Source organism: Ursus arctos, unplaced genomic scaffold (genome assembly GCF_023065955.2).
Source record: "Ursus arctos isolate Adak ecotype North America unplaced genomic scaffold, UrsArc2.0 scaffold_1, whole genome shotgun sequence".
Taxonomy (NCBI): domain Eukaryota; kingdom Metazoa; phylum Chordata; class Mammalia; order Carnivora; family Ursidae; genus Ursus; species Ursus arctos.
This window is the reverse complement of record NW_026622763.1, coordinates 83688774-83708468: the sequence shown is the minus strand read 5'-3', so window position 1 is coordinate 83708468 and position 19695 is coordinate 83688774. Positions and strand designations below refer to the sequence as shown.

Here is a 19695-nt window from a genome sequence, read left to right as displayed (position 1 = left end):
GCTGTATCCAGGATTGGAACTGCTTTTAATTGAATCCAAGTGGTATAAATCTACACTCACTATAACGGATGATACATGTTTATTCCAAGGTCTCTCAAAAGTTAATTTCAGAAGAAGCAACTTCTTGGTTGAGTCCAATTTTTTATACATGGGAAGTAGGTGCCTGTTTTGGTTTTCCTTTAAACAAGATAAATATCATTAAGCATTATAGCTTAAGAAATAATGTAGTATGACCAATCTGTATTTATCATATATAATAATTTTTAGTCACTCAATAATATTTTAATTACAAAAAATTGTTATCTTGAACTTTTTTCTGATCTTCCCCAACTGTTTTTTTTTTAAATAGTTATTCTTTCAAACTCCAGGTAACAGTACTCCTGAGAATACATCTTGAGACAATCTTATGCACATACATATAAATACTTTATCAATTACACATAAACATTCAACACATTACATTCAACACATTTAAGGGCACCTTAAATAGAACAGATGCACACATCTGCAAAACCTCAGTAGTCCCAGTATGAAAACATTCCCACTCTATAAGGCCCTATTTCTCAGAGTGGAGGCTTTTTTGCACGGTACAACAATACTTAGCTTATTTTAAAAAGTTTCCAACAGACTTCCATAACACTAGAGTGAAGGAGTCAGGCTGAAAGGCAGACATGCCAGTATCATCATGTTCAAAACAGCCCGGTACTTTTTAAGTACATATAAAGGTATTTCGAATTCTCAGATATTCAACAATCTTCTTTGACCCCTTTACTTTTTAAGTATTTGATACAATTATACGTGGAGAATTGGGATCAAGAATCAAAAAACTGGAACAAAGTGCACACAAATATATAGAGACTCCTACAGCCCAGACACTTGTAATTACCAAACATAAGGCCTCTAACACTAATTGAGCAGCATAATTTTTAACAGGCAAAATACATCAGCTTAGAAAGAATCATAAAACCACTTTAGATGTATATTTCTGCACTTGAGAATTAATTCGGCATTAAGTAAATGTTCTGAAAATTTTGTAAAACGTTAAAAGAGGCCATATACCACCTCTATTTTCTCATTTTAGATTTGAAATTTTTCATTTTGTCCATTATCTTTAACTCACAGATATCGTTCATTCTCTTAGTAAATGGGACCAAAACCCCAAATTCTATTTGAGAGCATAAATCACAACATAAGCAATGCCTATTTAATAAGCAATTCTAACAGAAAAAAATAATTCTCCTTTGTGATTTGGGTGACTTTAGCAGGTCTCCTCTCTATATAAACATACTTTTCATAGCCAACGTAGTTGAAGTTGAAGCATACGGAATGTGTTTTCAATTCATTGCAATGTAATCAAAATCTGTAACTTTAATCGGAGGACTAGAAAAATGCACACACGCACACACACACACACACACACACACACACCCCACACCAATTTAGGTACATATATGAGTTTTTATATGTTTAATAGTTATGTAACAGTTTTCTAATGTAGCTGTTAAAATTCTGAAACTCAGTTTTGAACTATATGATGCCAAGCCCTACTACGGGGTCAGTAACACACTAGATACGGCCTCGTGAGCCCTCTAGGTTTTATGCTTTTCTTGAAGTAACTGAACTTCAAGTTAAAGTAAAATACACAAGCTGACTTTGTCTATGAAGAGATTGCTCACCTTATAATTTTTCCTCATAAACGTAGATGTCCAAAGGATCATAGGAAAATTGTTAACGTTGAGAAAAAGTTATCTTCTTGAACCAATTCTAACAATAACTTTAATATCTGAAAATACGCCCTCAAGGGCAGGCACAGGATACTGTAATCACATCTTCCAATATCTCCTAATCTTGGCATTGACGTGGTCATGGCTAGAAGTAGGAATACCATCTCTTTCTAGCTGTTATATTTACATTTAGTTTTTATCATAGTATAGGCTGTTTAGGTTCTTAATTCAAAATTATGTCTGATAATTTTTAGAATATTTTCTCTCTAATGTGGTTATGAAATGGAATGATCTTAGGGCACTAGCATTTTGATTTACAACATGCAAGGTAAATGACGGTTGAAAAATAAATATTGAAAAATCCACGGCTTTAAAAATAGTATTTTTTTCTTCTTGTAAATGGCTGTATTGTTGATCAAAGCAAAAATGGCTGCAGGCTTATTTATTAGTCTCCTCAAACTGATATTTTCCTTATTGATTATTTTTATGTAAATTGCTACTCATACAGCCACCTGATTTAATATTTTTGAAACTATAAAAATAAACATTTGCATGAGATGTATAACGTGAGTAATCTCAAAAATTGCATTCTCTTTTTAGAACATATTATCTGTTAATATTCCTAGGTAAGCAGCTCCATAATAGTATATATTTTTAACTGCTCAAGGCTTCTTGAATCATAAACAATGTGCAGTAAAATGGCTCTTTCCTCTTATTCTTCCCTGGTTTTTATGGTCTCCACACAACCAAATTATCTTAGCCATTGATTTTTTTAAAGATGTTTATGAAACAACGTGCGCATTAGCAGCAAAATCTACTGAGATTTGTGTCACCCGTTGGATGTAAAGTGCTGTGTTTTCATCTTTTCCAAGCAAAAGTATTCACCTTTTAGCAAAGCGATCCCTCCCACATCTTGTCTACACCTGCCACTCTCAACAAGATACGGCATTAAACATGAGACTCATCTAGGTCTCCGTCAGTCTCCCCCAGCTTGGTGGGCGTAAGAGAGAACTGGCTGGATAGCAGGGGGTTCTCCGTGCCGCGTTCCTCGCTGATGTGAAGGACGGTGTCTCCGTGCTGTAGGAGGATGGATGTCTCAAGGCCTGTGAATTCATCAGGGTCTGAGAGTTGCGTAGACAGGGGTCCGTGTGCTGGAGCACCTTGCACTTCGGCGTCCTCCTTCTTTTCTCCTTCTTCAGCGGGGAGGGGCTCACTCTGTCATCCAAAGGATCATAACATCATGGAAAGGCCGGATAGGTGTGAGGGAAGAGGATCAAAACTGTCGTTGTCTACCTGAATCTGGACAGTGATGCACACAGCCCGTCCCAGCTCTAGCTTTGGCGTAAGTGAGCTCTTACGTGGACCCCTTCACCCTTGCAAGCCTGTTTCCCAACCTGCAGCGTGAGTGTACTTTTTTTGCCCTGCTTGCCTTGGAGACTGTGAGGATAATAGAAGATGATGGTGTTTACAAGGTTTGTTAACCATTAAACACTCTACAAACGTATGTAGTATTATTGCCCCTTAGCTTTCTTTAAATGCCACTGGGGAGAACATGGGGCCTATGGGAATTCGTTTATAAAAATTGAACGAAGAAAAAAAAATCAAAACAAGAAAAATATCAAAATGATGAGGATAAAGATCGGAATAGAGAGTTCTTCTCATAGGATACAGACAGCTCTCTATTTACAGGCTTCTAAACTGGTAACTTTATTTTCCTTTTAAATTGAAATATTTTTCAACCAGGTATCATATCATGGTTTTCAATGGTTATTTTCATTGTGAAATATTTTCTCTTGGGTTTTCATAACAAAGAATCCCGAGATTTCTCTTATTCCTTCTTAAGTAGATATATTCCCACCCACATACTTTATATGGATGTTCTGCTCATGACGACAGGACCGTTGTCTGTCTAACAAAATGTTACAGACTCAGACTTCAATTATATGGAATAAGTGTGCATATCCACATTGTCCCTAGACACAAGTATGCAGTGGGCAAGCCTCCTCTGTGTCGTTAGAGCCCTCACCTGCCTGGGAGACAGGCTGTGAAGATCAGCAACTATGATGGCAGGGGAAGACGTGAGCACTGGTTTGCCCGTTCCTTCCGGCTTCTTAGCTGGGGCTGGACTGCAGCCTTGTGGCTGGCCGGTGGCGGGCAGTGTTTCTGGCGGGGCAGTGACTGGCTCTGGCTGAGCCTCAATGAAGGTCACAGAACGTTTCTGATCCGCTGTAGGTCAGAAGTAAAGCAGTAAATAGGGAAAAAATACAGTCAAGTGCTTAATAACTAGATTTAACCAGTGTTTCCTGGCTTTTCTTTGTAAAGACACTGCTGGCTTATTAATAAATAAGAGCATATTTGACTACTATGTACATGTTTTGATTTCACCTTCTTATAAAGAGAACTTGGGTAGAAAAAATCATTTTTACATAAATGGCTTAAAACAACATTTCCATAGAGCATTAGGTGAACTTGGTCATCACCCATAACAGCTACCAACAAGACTTACAAGAGCCCATCATTCTCATTTCTTTGTCTTCACTAAGACATATAACAAACTCAGTTCCTAGCTTGGGTAAAGAAAATACGACCTTCGAGAACCAAATCTCATACATTCGTGGTGTACTTGGACTCTTCCCCTTCCCTAGACTTACGGGGTAGGGATAGGGTAGGAAAGGTGAAAAGAGGGAAAGGCACTGAAGTGTTCGAGGAAAGTTCTTCCCTTATCCTGAGCATGAGCTCAGGGTCTGCAGACCTTCCTGACTGAGTTGCATGACATTGTGTCAGTGGTATAGTCAGAAGGGACACAGAAGGCCTCACCAGATGGCTTCGTTTTAGGTTGAATACTCCTGCGAGTGGTTGACAGCCGAGCCCCGTGGCGGTTTTTGGGTTCTGTCTGCGTCTTCTGACGTGATAGTAGAGGACGTCTTAGCTAAAGAGAATAGGCAGAATAAAGCTGGCAAGAGGGCTCTGACTGCCCGGGAGGAAACTCTGTGCTCAGAGGATTCTGACTATGGTGTATTCTTTCCTTTATGCGTTTCTGTGGATGCTTGTATTTGTAGCTGATAAAATAAACTTCTTTCTGCGTATGAAACAACTGAGTATTTGAATCCGGCATTCCCTTTAACCAATTCTGTCTCCCATTTGCTAGTTCTTTACGTATCCCAAAGACATGAATTAACGATTTAAAGTAGTCAATGTGACAATTTCAGGATACACAACTAATAAGTATTGCTTATTGATCAGCCTTTGCTCATCTAAAAGTCGTAAACATATGTTAACTCTCAAGGGGAGGTTGATGAAAAAATTTCAGATGCTGAGAAAATGTCTGGTACACAAATGTTGGGAAGCTCCAATCAAAGCGACTGTACAAGGCTCGTAAGTGAGAATAAAGGCAGCCCACCCGAGGAAATCTGTAAAGATGATCTTTACTTTGATTTTGATTCTAACCTGAGTCATTCATCTTGAAATGAGGAAGAAAGGACAATTGTGTCTATGCCTCTATAGAGAAACAGGCCTTACATCAACTTCATAACAAATCCGCCTCGCTCAGTACGTTCGGTTGGGAGAGAAGGTTTCTGGACAGGGGACAAAGGCCTGCTTATACGACTAAGTAATCAGCCTTACCAATAAGAAGATTCAACGCTAAAACTGAAGTTAACACTCTCTGCTTGCCCAACTACTTACGTTTGAAAGTTGCTCTGCACTGCTGCTTGCAGGAGGGGAGAAGATACACTACGATCTTCACATAAGTGGGCATTAAGAAATTAACCAGAGCTTCCACTTCATGGGATGAGTCTCCTGCCCTTCCTGGGTCTGCTTACCTGCCTCAGGCCCCTCTTCCTCCCCAGCGGCTGCTGAATGAGGAGGCTCTGTTGGCCAGGTTCGCTCTGGACACTTGCCACCCTGTCAAGCAGCAACAGTGTTAGTGGACCCCTGGAGAGAGTACGGATGACCGTCCTCTGGTGGGTGTTAGCCAAAACCACTTCTATGAAACAGTCACTTCAAAGATACCATTATCTTTGAAGGAAGGTTGGGAAAGTATCCCTGGGATGGGAGATTTCAAGGGTTTGGGAGGGAGGACGAGGCCTCGTAGCCTCAAGCTGCCAAAATTGAGATTTTTTTTTTAAGTCACTGATGCCGTATCTGTCATTCAGCAAAACATTGGTTCGATCACACCCCTGGTTTGGAAAGCCACCAAAAGGTTAAAGATGTCACATTCTAATCTCAATTTTTTTTTTTTTTCCAAGGGGAAGGGAAAAGGTGGTGACAAACAAACACAAACAAGTCTATCACATGGATGGGAACACCTCTGTTAAAATTTCAGTTTAAATGAAAATCAGATGGACAGATATCAAACACATCAGACACAGAATCCATTTGGGTGAAGGGGCACATTCAACACATGTTTGCAGCCTGAAGTCTCTGTGACTACTGAGTCAATGAATAGTCACGTGGGTAGACAATTAAATGTTTTTTAAGAAAAGATTTTGGATTTAAAAGGCCGGCAAAATAATCAAGCTATCAGAAGAACTCAGAAAATTAATTAATTGAGTAGCTGCACTCAAACATATTGTGCAATTTATAAAAACAACAACCTGCTCCCCCCAAATTTACTGTGTATGTGTGTATTTTATATGCAAAAATGACTCCTGACAGTGGTTGGTACTTCAGTGTTGGGTGAGGCTGAAAATACTGTCACGGGCCCATGATTCATTTTCATTCCGCATGCATGTGTAATAGGTATTTATAATGGGAACGGCGGTGAAAAAAAAGAAATGTTTTGTGCCCCAGCGAACACTGTAATCCTATGGATGATGCCAATGTGCTTATTTGGCTAATGGGCAATTAATTTCTGCTTTGCCTTTGCAAAAGGAGAGTCATCTACGAATCGCTTTTAGAGTAAAATATTCCACAGAGGAATCCAGAGTCAGCAACTGTCCAGGAAAAAGAAAGACTATATTCATTCATTTCCATTTAAAAAAAAAAAAGAGCTATCTAAAATATCTAACTGCAGTTGTAGAGAAAGAGACTGGTGGCAAGATAGACAATCAGATGTTTCCCCTGTTATGTGAACAGCTGGTTAACAATCACATAGGTGATAGTCATGTCTGTCATTTTTTAAAAGTCTTGCTCATATTTCCACTAGAAGAAAATCAATGATTCCCAAATGGAACTTATCAAAGTTTTTAGGAAATAAGGATGTCATTATATCGTAATTATACCATTTGGGATACACAATACAAAATTCCGCAAAGAGTCCCCAAACAGATGCTTTTTAAACTTGTTCTCCTTAACGTCAAGTTCAAAAGATCAATATACATTATTTTTATACCTATGTGACCTTTCTACGAAGATGGAAAATTATTCAAAGGAACAATGCAATAAATTCTGATAAGCAATCCAGACTGTGTTGCTGGCATGTTTGAAGTGACATCTCCTTATTAATTATACATTTTAACATGTGCCTTAAATTGGAAAGAGTATTTAATCACCATATGCACAAAAGGAGAAACCAGTTTCTCCCAAATACCAAGCAAAGCTGTCTTTGGGATGGTTTCTTCATTGACATCTAAATGTCACCTCAGTTCCCTTGGCCGTAAAGGGAGGTTAATACTTACCACCTACCTCCCATTAAGGTCGAGAAAAGAAGTTAGTTGATGTAAAATGGTTTGGACATGAACAGGGATGTATATCGCATGCTTCTTTGTTTTACGTTTGATATTTGCAATGAGTTTATTGCTTCTAGAACGCTAAAAGGAAGTGGGTTATAAAATGTTTTGAAAGTAACTGGGCAGAGAAAATGAAATTGAGGCAGTCCACTTGTCTTGTTTTTATTCAGTAACCGGAGATTGTGAGAAAAAAAAATGGTGCAAGAAAAGAAATACACATTACTCAGGGAGTGTTGAATGTCAAAGCATAATGGTAGTTTCATGATGATTATTCCCAGAGAGGGTCATAAGCATCAAAATTTTCTCTATGGATAGAGAGGCTTATCTCTAAGAAATGAATCAAGTCTATCGCTTCAGTAATTAGCTGTTCTATGTAAATGATACAGCATTTCGTCAGTGGAATGCACATATCAAAGATGAAATTATAGAACATGTCCCTAGAAATGGTATATCCCAGCTAATACATTATATTCTCCCTAAAAGAAATGTACTGGGGACATCGAAGTCTGGCTTAACTCTGTGCAGTTGGGACACATTAATAAACAGCCAGAGAAGTTAATAATGGAAGTAATTTATGCAGAACACATTATTTCCGCTCAGGTCTATATCAAGTTGCATATAAAAAGTCATTTCAATTTAGTTTCAAATTCTCGCCAAGTCATTACTATTTTAGTCATCTGTAGGATTTATGATTTGTGACCATAAGAATGTACAGTACTAAAACCAACAGGGAGAAGACCAAGGTGTTTGCCCTAAGCGCCTCTCTAAAGAAAACTGGTTTCTTGAAAATATTAATCTTGAGAATGAGAAATGGCTGATTTTCCAGTTTCACAAAATAATAGGTTAAAACAATAAAAATAAAAGGAAATAAAACATTCTCAATTGAAGCTAAAATTAACCTTTGTATTTTGGAGTCGCTGAAAAACATCACTATGGCAAACCATAGAACGATCTAGATTTTAGGGAAGTACATGCCCTTAGGGCTTGGCAGAGTTTTGATTTAACTGTCTACAAAAAAAAAAAAAAAAAAAAAACCCAAAACACCTTACTCAAAAATGCAAAGAAGTAATTTATAAGCTAGCGAAGTTCAGACAATGTTAGGAGAACAGTTTTGGCACAAATTACTTCTATTTCCCTGTTTCAGCCTGAGGGCCTGGAGTGTAGTGTAAAAATATGTACACAGCTCCTAAATGAGATATATACCTAATGGTACTTCTTAAAATACAGGATAGGTGAACATTCAATAAGGGGACATTCGGTAATGTAATAAAAATGTAATACATAAAAATGTAATAATAATTCATATTATTCATCTAAAATTACCCCCAAAATGTGTAGATTGGGACATAGATATATTTCTTAAATAAAAAAATTTAAGCGGGAGCACTAGGTAAGACTAGCACATGGAAAATGAATTAGTATTTTTATTGCCTCTACCTGTGCTTTTAGTTTCAATTTTAATATGGTTAAAGAAACCTAGAGGTAGAATACAAGACACAAAGCATAACCATTTACCCTGAGTGGCTGTCTTGTGACAGGAATGCATAAAGCCAGCGCCAAAGAGCCATAAAGCATTCATAGAGAACAGGGAAATAAACAGGAGACAAAATTCTACTTTTCCCTTTCCCAATAAAAACGATCATTATTTAAAATTTACTTAGCCTCCACAATGTCACGGAGCAACAATTCCTGTCCCCTCGGAAGTCCTTCTATCTGGACTAAGAATCAAATTAACATGAGACAAGTTAACAGGAGAAAATGAAATTTCATAAGTTTAAGTATGGAGAATCCACATAGACATGGAAATTCCAAAGGCAGTCAGGGAAAATGAGGTCTCTATGTCATTCTGAATTAAGGAGAAGGGACTTGGGGTCGGGATTTCACAAGAAAGGAAGGCATTTTGCAGGGTAATAAGAAGAGCCGATGTTTCGTAATTAGATGTTTGCCCTACCATACAGATGGGTCACTCAGATAAAACTGATCTCCGTTAATAACCCTCATTCTGGGAAAGACCCTCAGTGTAGAGTCTGCTGTGTGGTTAAGAGAAGGACAAAAGTTTCTCTTGGTGCCACAGGGTCTCAAGTGCCTTCAGCTCAAAATAATCCATATGCTTAAACGATGCATTCTGGAGGAGTCTGTCCTGACCCCCTTCAACAATACCCAGAAAATGTATTCTAAGTGCCACAGAATTTAGAGATCAGTGGCTGGAATCAGAGTAAAAAGGGAGGATAATCTGGATCTCAGATAGCGAGTAAGAACGGAGGCAGCGTTGGCAAGGGGCGTATCTATGTATCACCACACACATTTTCTTAGCCGTTCATTCTCAGTTACACGAAAAAGGTTTAAATATTTTTCTAAGTACTTGGAGAGTATTTGCCAAGTTTTCATACTTTGGAAATGTGGATGATCGTGATATGGGTTTTTTTTTTTTTTTTAAAGATTTTATTTATTTATTCGACAGAGAGAGAGACAGCCCGCGAGAGAGGGAACACAAGCAGGGGGAGTGAGAAAGGAAGAAGCAGGCTCATAGCGGAGGAGCCTGACGTGGGGCTCAATCCCAGAACGCCGGGATCACGCCCTGAGCCGAAGGCAAACGCTTAACCGCTGTGCCACCCAGGGGCCCCCGTGATATGGGTTCTACTACATAGACTATTTTTCTTTTGTCTCACCCATGCTACAGAGTCTTGTTCAAACTTGAGCCACGTTCTTATTTTTTACTGGGATGAAGATTACCCTTACAGAATCAAAGAGTTATAATCTCTTTTTTAAAAATTAGAATTGACTGTCAATTTATGCCTTTCAAAATATTCTAACATGTCCAAACAAAATACGATTTTCAAGCATAAACATCCAGGCTAAGTGCTTGAATAATTTCTGTATGTCTAATTCTGGAGAAAACATGATGGACAGTGTGTGTATTTGGGGGCAGGTACAGGGAGGGAACATCTACAGTGAGTTTCTATGCCTCTAAGGGTAATACTCTCAACAGGAGAGAATGGGATACTATTGTAATTTATTAATTTCCAAAAGAAGGAATCTTTGCTCCATAGCATAGTGCTTCTAACAGGCTGGTACCTCTTGTGATGATAGTTAAAAGAAAAAAAGATAGCACAGGTTAAAACAAATCCTGGAAGAAATTTTCAAAAGGTCTGCATAATTTTTATTGGTTTCTACCTATCCCTCAGGTCACCCTAGTTATTCTGGTCTCTTCTTCATTTATCCCTGAGGCCAACTTGTCCCACTGACCTAAAATAAATGCTTTTTCAAAAGCAAATCTCCAGCAAATTTATCAAAATGTAGAGGTTAGGGGAGAAGCAGGGTGTGTTTGGGGCATGCTTCCCGGTATTCTTTTTTTTTTTTTTCTTCTTTTTTTTTCTTTTTGTAAGTAGTCTCCATGGCCAACATGGAGCCCAACGCGGGGCTTGAACTCACAACCCTGAGATAAAGACCTGAGCTGAGATCAGGAGTCGGACACTTAACCGACTGAGCCACCCAGGCACTCTGCTTCCTGGTGTTCTTTAAGGTTTGGAGCCAGATTTCCCTTAGGACTACTTTGGGCATATTTTAGGTCCTGAGTGTTTGGGTGTGTGCTAAATATAACTTCCGTGGTTCATCCCTACTGCTTCTGTAGGATCTTAAGAGTCTGCAACATAAAGAAGTTTCATGCCAAAAATAAGAATGTCTGGATGAGGTACTACACAGTGGCTAACTGAACATAATAAAAAACACATCAATAAATAAAATAAAAATAAAATCTTTTTTCAAAAAATAATAATTTTTATATTGATTTATATTGACATCCTAAAAGATACTGTTTTAAATATAGGAGGTTAAACAAAATATATTATTAAAATTAAAAAAAAAAGAATGCCTGGAAACCAAATATAAATAAGAGCATATCCTATTTTATAAACCCACCTATTAGTAAATACCAAAAGTTCCTCTCCTCCAAAGAGAACGTGGTGACACGATGGAGATCCAGAAATAGGCCTTGCCATGTCTGGCAAAGGGGATGTGCTACTGGCTGGTGGGATTCCTCTGCATTAATAGAATTATTTAGAATCCAAGTGAACGCCTCATCTTCTGCTTCCTTAATGACCACCACGGAGGGTGCATGGCTAACACCCAGAACTCAAACACGCCAGTTATAGGAACAGCAGATCAACAACAGTTGGTCTAACACCGTCTCCAAAGTCCTGACATGACTGACTAATTCAGCTGTGGATAAAAGCTATAGTTTGGGCTCTGAAACTGTCTCACACAGCAAGAACCTTGGGTTTATTCCCACTGGTGCTGGACCCAGGGCAGACTGGTACCGATAGCTCCAAGTTCAGCAATTTGAACCCTGAACCTGCCAGAGGTGGCCAAATCCTTTAGAAAGTTTATAAAAATCAACTCAAATTCCTGCCTTCTGTCACCAAACCTGGACTAGTATTTACTCAGCAAGAGCAGAATTTGGCCTCATTAGAAAAGCCCTGGGACAAAGTCGGCCGAATGGAGGTCTGGTTTAATCCTTTCCACTCTCCAAGTAAGCGAGGTTCACCTGTCCACATGTAATTCTGAACATCAAACAAATGCATTCTTTGAAAGAAGTGGTCATGGCGCTAGACTTGGTTCCGATCTCTTCAAACACTGAACAACGAAGGGAAACCATCTGGAGGACCGTCGTGTTCGACCTCGCCCCCAAAGCTCTTGAAGATGGAGTTGAGTCTGCACTCTGCAGCACTTCCACGTTTACCACCAGTGAGAGACTGATCTGTCAAGGCAAGGCTCGCAAACACAAATGAATGCCATGAACTATGGGTCTAGTAAAAAAAAAAAATGATATACCCGATGATGGACTAAATTTCCCATTTTCAATGGCCAAAGAAAATGTGAAATCTGAACAAGATGCGAAGAAAACAAAAAGAAAACAAGGACTACCCTGTCACAGGAACAGCCTCTCAGCATTTCCTCATCCTTGTGATAAAGCAATAAACACGTTGTATTGTACTCACTATATTACGCAAACCTGGAAGGGGATGTTTTCTCTTGAGATGGAACTAAGACACTGTTAGAATGAACAAGAAGCATCACCCCTAATGAGGATTAGTTGAGAGGTGTGAATCAACAGCACAAGATTAGGAAGGTTTGACGTGGTTTATCTGAGTGTTAAAGGTGCAGTCCCCCTTTCTGACGCTTTAAACCAATAGCCAAGACATTTTATCGTCTGCATCATAAGACTTCTTTTCCTTACCAAGAAATGTTTGTGTCTGACATTTCACGGCAAGTTTTGGAGTCATCTTTGTGCTGGGACAGACATTCTTTTTATCAGTGTTGTCTGGACAAGCTACTCTGATAGCCTGCCACATAGCATGCATCAAAGAGAGGGAATTATAGAAATTGTATCGACATCACTACTCTTATTATAGCAGCATTGCTTGTTTTCTTACTATCCATGCTATGAACTAAAAGACCTGTCTGGATTTAATAAGGGGCTTCTTGATGATGGGGAGTTGTATTAAAAGGCATCTGAAAACAATTCTTAAGGGATATCAGTGTGGGAGGGAATGATTCAATGGGATAAAATTAACATTTAGTATATCGAACTTTTTACACGTCCGAGGGACAAGCCCTTACAAGAACTCCACAGATTTCTTTTTTTTTTTTAAGTAAGCTTTTTAGGCCATTTGTGATTGAGCTCTGAAGCTGAAAATGAAGGAGGCTACACCTTTGACTTCCAGGCTCGTGTGTTCATGAGCAACAAAGGGCAAGAAATGGAAATAGATATCAAGACGGGGGGGGGGGGGAGACAGAGAGACGGAGAGACGGAGGAGACAGGGAACAGCTAGTTTCCCAGCACAGACACCAATAGACAGGTAGCGTTGACACTGTACCTAGAGAGGCTGCCCTCGGCGGCCAGGCCCTGGGAGTCATCGAGGACATTAGGCTCACTGCAGGAGGGGTAGGGAGATGAAGCATTTAGGGAAAGAAAATGCAAACAAATAAAAGAAAAAGAAAAAAGGCATGCAATTTTCTGCTTCCAAGAGCCAAAAATAAATAAATAAATTTAACAGAACAAAAAGGAGAAGGAGACAGGTAACCATTTCACCTTGTGCCGGGTTTGTCAAGACATAGGACTCGAGGCAATGGGGGAGGAGGGACTTTGGGTGGGTACGACTCTCAGAGGAGTGATCTATTTGTTGGTCAAGAGTTGGGACTAAAAATGAGCTCCAAATGGACACATGAGCTCTGAAATGCATTGCAGAATGAATCTGTAGAAGATGAGACGATCATTTGTTTGGTGACCATTACTTTTCATTTGTCTTATTATGTACGTGATTCTTCATTGACCAGGACCCTGCTTCTTTCTCGTGTGTTGTGACATTATCACCCAAAAAAACCACTTACCATGAATTGCCACAACCAAACTCTTGGAACTGATGCCATTAAGAAAAGCAAAGAAAGAACTGAACTTCCCTTGCTAATTTTGCAGTGGAAATGTAAGTCAACAACAAACGGGAGGAAGATAACCCTGGCATATTCACCTGGAACTCCCATTTACCTCCTTACTCCATCCCCTAGGGACTGAATTATAAATGCCAAAAGAAGAAACCTGTCAGGTTGGTGAGAGAATGATTAAATAGTTTATTGATTTATTTGGATGCAGCTGATTTGTGAACAGAAATTGTGTCATACTTTCTCTCTCCTTCACTACCTAGCATCGGGCTAAGCAAGCACCCACGAGGCACTCAATAAACACTTATTAAATTGAATGGAATTAAACTATTTAGAAAGCTGGAGTGCCTGCCCCCCTCAATTGTTTACCTACTTGTACACTGTAGAAATAGCCTCTGTGTCCAGAAAGAGGCTCCCTTTCCCTAATGCACATGACACTACTACCTTCCCTAGCCTTCCAAAATATGACTCAAGTCAAAGGCTTAACTATATGATTTTTCTGGATTTCCAATATATCCAGAAGAGAACAAATTTTCTCTTTGGAAACAAGTTAACCTCTTAATGAAGACGTACAAAGGGAATGGATGGTCTGATTAGTTTAGGTAAATCACAAAAAAAAACTCTATGTTAAATTCCTACGATTCCCTAATAAAACTTTTACATGACTTGCTAGACAGTTTTCTCTTATCCTTGATAGAAGCTTGCACGTGCTAGCAAATAAAAATGAATTGATAGTTACCAATATTAACTGCTTGTACGACTGTATATCTTTTTTTCTCTTGGACATTTTATAGTTTAGCTCTAGTTTTGTTCATACATTTTATTTAAAAGGTAAATTACCAAAAGGTAGGTAAAACAATCTCTAACAATAAGTGACCCTTATATATTATTAATTTTTGTATTAACCAAATAGTACATAAAATACTGCTTTCTTTACAAGTATGCAATTTACTTATTAGTCTTTTATCATTTTCCCCTAGTCTTGATATTCTCCAAAGTTAGGCTTTATTTCACAAATTTTATTTCATCTGTAAAGTTCATGGACTATTTGCTAAAGGATTTGGGCACAGGGTAAATATTTCTGCATAAAACTGATTTTATCTGAACATTAGAATGTGCTCTGATTTTTATTATATTCCACGTATGAAGTATACCACATGAATCTGTAGTTATTAAAAATCAACGACAAGCTAGCCAAAAACATGTAAGGCCAACTCTTTGAAAGAATTCAGTTCCTGAAGTGAAAACATCATTGGCTCTGAAATAGACAATGTTTTGACTCTTACGTTGATCATTTACTATATTTGATATGTATATGTATATTCTTATAGGGCAGAGAACACATAAAGAAAATGTCTTAAAGTGTTTAGTCATGGAATCACAGAACTATAGAGAAGTACCGTAAAGATCACTTTAGCCAACCTCCTAATTTCACAGAGAAGAGCACTGTTGGCCCTTCTTAAATGTCCTGCCTAAGGTCACACATAGTGGCATAGGTCCTTTTCTGCTTGGTTAAGCATCACTACCTCCAACGAAATACTGATGACACACCAAAAGTCTAAACTTTCCACATGTATCAAGCTAGTTCGATACACTTGCCAGGTACTCATTATTAGCTTAGCTAATGATATATGTGAAATATGAGAATGTCATTTGACAACAAGAAAAAAGACCATGTATCTACTTCTAGAGAGTTTTTAAGTTGAAAGAATGCTTGGATCAGAAACTGGGATCCCTTCTACTGATCTGGCTTCGAAAACTCTCTGCAAACTGTTGCCTGCATGACTTTGGTTGAGAAGTCCTTTGTTGAATGGTCTACATAAAAATAGGATCGTCTGCTTTTCTTTTGGCCTTTTTAGAACAACAAAAGTAAATTTTCAGAATTTTCAGAATTCTACCTTTGCCCCCTGAATGCAGAGTATAAGATATCCGCGGTCCTTACCTTTGGCTGGGTAACATGCCCACCTCAGCCTGAGGTGCCGACATGCTAGAGACGTGGCTGGAGAACCGTCTCCTTCCGATGGTGCTCAGGAGGTAAGCTTCTTGTTCACTTACCACACTGGGCATGCTTACAGAGTCATCTGATGGGACAAAGGAAGAGAGGGTTATAAAACTACCACATCGGTCAGAAGACCCTCACCGAGTTTCTACTTGGGTTTCATCCTTGGTTTGGGTTCCCACCTTCGGGCAATCTCTAAAGCTAAGTTATCGTTCATCCCTTTGTACAGATTATAATGTAAGACTCCCAAAGCTCTTAGTTTTTAATCTGTACAAAGGGACAAACAACTCTTCACATCCACATATCTCCTACCCTCGAACAGTCTTCATGAAATAAATAGCCTTGTCCATTTTCACAGGTAAATTATTTGTGAAAGTCAAGAGGCATCCGATTTCAGAAAAACTGGACTAAAAATTCTTAAACATTCTGAAAATAGTGCAAAAAGGAATACTGTTATTGAATGAGTGGAGTATATTTCTTTGACGTTGAAAAATGACATTCAGTACACTTACTGATTTTTAGACTGCTGAGGGCAAGACTACTGCAGATAGTTTCAGGGAAAATATTTAAAAACCTATAAAACTTGATAAACAAATGCTTATTTTGACCTAGGTTTTAAATTTTACATATATGGTCTTTATTTTCTTCATGCAAGCAGAAATCAATGCATTCAAATCCATATGAAAGTTAGCTTTAATACAGTATTTCTGACAAGGTAACCTCATTTTAGGTGAGTTAATGTTGTTTGTTGCTGAACAATAAACATTATTTCTTAAAGATTTTATTTATTTACTTTAGAGAAAGAGAGCACACGTACACATGCACAAGCGGCGGGAGGAACAGAGCAAGAGGGAGCGGGAGGGGGAAAGAATCTCAAGCAGACTCCACTTTAAGTGTGGAGCCCAACGCAAGCCTCGATCCCACGACCCTGAGATCATGCCCTGAGCCAAAACCACGAGTCAGACACTTAACCAACAGAGCCACCCGGGTGCTCTTGAACAGTACACATATTTTGATTAATGTAGCATTCTGGTGAACTTAGGCCACCATATAAGGTCATCTGACATCCTTTATTTAAAATACCCTGAGGGGTTATAATTCTAATGAAACGTCTTTCAAACCAAAAAGGTGTATATGAAAAGTGCCAGAAATTTTAATTTGTTACATAATGACTGACTTGAAGTTGACTCGTGTTATAGAATGGTATTTCTTTTTTTGGTGTGTTCATAGAGCAGGGAATAAACAAATGTGCCTTAAAAACATGAAAAACATGGTAAGGTAAATAGAGCTATTTCTACAAAGTCATTTCCCACATCTCACTGATTTTCCCCCCTATTTAAACTCATATATCACTTCACAGTCTCTCAATATTTGTTTGATGATTAATTACATGCTGCCTTCCATTCACCCTTTTTGGTCAATGTTCTTTATTGAAAATGTCTGTCATCCCCTCTACAGGACTAGACCTAAGATCTCAGAGAACATATTTTTTCTCATACTTTCTTGTACCTTATCTTGTACCTGTTAGGTCTTAATATGGGTTTGATTATAGAATGGGAAAACAGTGGGGCGCCTGGGTGGCGCAGTTGTTAAGCGTCTGCCTTCGGCTCAGGGCGTGATCCCAGCGTTCTGGGATCGAGCCCCACATCAGGCTCCTCTGCTAGGAGCCTGCTTCTTCCTCTCCCACTCCCCCTGCTTGTGTTCCCTCTCTCGCTGGCTGTCTTTCTCTGTTAAAAAAATAAAATCTTAAAAAAAAAAAAAAAAGAATGGGAAAACAGTTTAATTCAAAGCAGTCAACCCTTTGGCTTTTATACCCACCCCATATAAATGAATACACACCCACATCACAACCACACATTTGTCAGCAACTGTTCCCACTGGGATGGTTGTGATGTCTAAGAGCAGAGATATGAGCAAAAAATTGCATGTGCATCAGTGTGTAAGCGCTGGCTCCCAGTCCGTGATCTTTCTCTTTACGTCCTCTCTACTTTTCCTTCCTATCTCCTTCCTGCTGGCGAGGAGGTTACCTACTAAAGATATTTAGCTCTACTGAAGTTAGGTGGTACCATTTCCCATAATTAAAAAAATTGCTGGGAGACATTACTTGAAGGATTAAAGAAAAATAGATACTACTAAAGTTCTGAACTATTACTAGGACATAATGAATATAAAAACTGCTGATCCTTCTGTCTCTCTTTTTGTTTTCTTGGTCAAGATTGTTCAAGATTTCCCACCACAGTTTGAAGAGTATTTCCGTGCACAATGACCAGGGTGATTTAGAAACAGGTATATCTGTACAGGTCAGGTGCAGGACAACGTGGTCATTACTTCATTATCTGACTGACCCTGAAACAAAATCTGTAAATGTTACTGCATTTCTTTCTTTCCCTCTCTTCCACATCCAACTCTAATAGGGAATTAAAATACTTTCATTCATCTAAGTTAATTAAAATTCTTTTTTTTTTAAATGATTTTTTATTATATTATGTTAGTCACCATTAAGTTAATTAAAATTCTAACCTCAATTCCTATTTCTCCTAATTTAGTTTAGAATGGGGCTTTTTGTTGTTTGACATGGAAAGGCTCTGAGTGATGGTCTAGATTTTGTCCTCTTCATTCTTAAGGCACTGACAGCACTCTGCTGTATAAATGTTACGTCAGAGTGTTTTTAAAACACAACTAGAAAATAATCAAGGCAATCAAACTAATTAAATGACTGTGGTATTTAATTGGACTTCCACTTTTTACTTTTAAAACCTACTCCTATTAAGTGTACATATGAAGCACGTTCCTCACTGGCCTCATTTCATGACACCAAATCTTATGCATATGTGTTAAAAGCTCTTGGACCACCTCAGGCATCAGGGACACTCTTAACTCAAATTTGGGTTGTATTTCCTTTGGGGTTGCAGTCCCTCAAGAGAGCCTATTGGTTTACGTTCTAGATAGCATAGCCAACTAGTCTTTTCTGAGTCCTGAGTATGTGCATTGCTTCGTTTTCCTTGCCCAATGGGGACATGCGAGTGCTGGTCAACCCTCTAAGCAAGGTGGCCAGGAGAAAGGAAAATAAACACTTCCTTTAGTTACATAAGTACAATTTAAATGAGAGTAAGTGGAAAAGGTTGAATTTATAAGCTCAAGGTAAAAGTAAAAGATTTACTTTTGTCTGAATTCTTTCCAAATGACCAAGGCTATTGAGGAATTTACAGAAGAGTAGGCAGTAGGAATCATGGAATCAGTTATTCCATTTTATTTTATTTTATTTTATTTTATTTTATTTTATAGATTTATTTTAGAGAGAGTGAGAAAGTATGAGTGGGAAGGGCAGAGAGAGAGAGGGAGAGAGAATCTCCAGCAGACTCCATGCTGAGCATGGAACCCAACATGGGGCTTAATCTCATGACCCTGAGAGCATGACCTGAGCCAAAACCGAGTCAGACACTTAATTGACACCACCACCCAGATGCCCCACAATTCCACTTTAAATCCTTTTTGTAAAAAGGACCAGGGGATCAGCACTGAAAAAGGTCGGAATGGCAGAAATCCTTCCCAAGCCCTCATTTGCATGGCCAAGCTGGGTCCCACATGCCACCCCCACATCTACCCCATTCTGTGGGGTGACCTACTTTCCTCATCTTCCTCATCAGTCCTACTCAGGGTGTCCTGTGAAGCCTGCTGGGAGGGCTCACTGTCCTGCTCCCAGACGGTGCCAGTGCCCGTGTTGGAGCGGGACATGGTGGCCAGGCTCAGGCGGTACGCGGAGGTGGACGTGCCCACAGTACTGATGGACGTCTTCCCTTGGTAGGCTGGGGGATTGAGAGACCAAAGAAAATCCATGGTGAGCGTTTTCAAAGAAAGCAAATGC

At 38.9% G+C, this 19695-nt stretch overlaps 1 protein-coding gene across 2 annotated transcripts in view; it reads right to left on the bottom strand.

The window, feature by feature from the left end:
* The window catches only part of UNC80 (unc-80 homolog, NALCN channel complex subunit), a 216363-nt gene continuing 196668 nt past the window's right edge, over positions 1-19695 (bottom strand). Inside the window, exons 59-65 of one of the 2 annotated variants that reach the window (XM_044381208.3) lie at positions 19457-19636; positions 15774-15912; positions 13270-13326; positions 5546-5627; positions 4542-4653; positions 3751-3950; positions 2226-2939 (exon numbers count right to left, since the gene is read on the bottom strand). In XM_044381208.3, coding sequence (XP_044237143.3) covers positions 2673-2939; positions 3751-3950; positions 4542-4653; positions 5546-5627; positions 13270-13326; positions 15774-15912; positions 19457-19636 — 1037 coding nt within the window. In that variant the 3' untranslated portion in view covers positions 2226-2672. Of the gene's footprint in view, positions 2940-3750; positions 3951-4541; positions 4654-5545; positions 5628-13269; positions 13327-15773; positions 15913-19456; positions 19637-19695 lie in introns of both variants that reach the window. The other variant, XM_026492047.4, reaches the window with a different exon arrangement.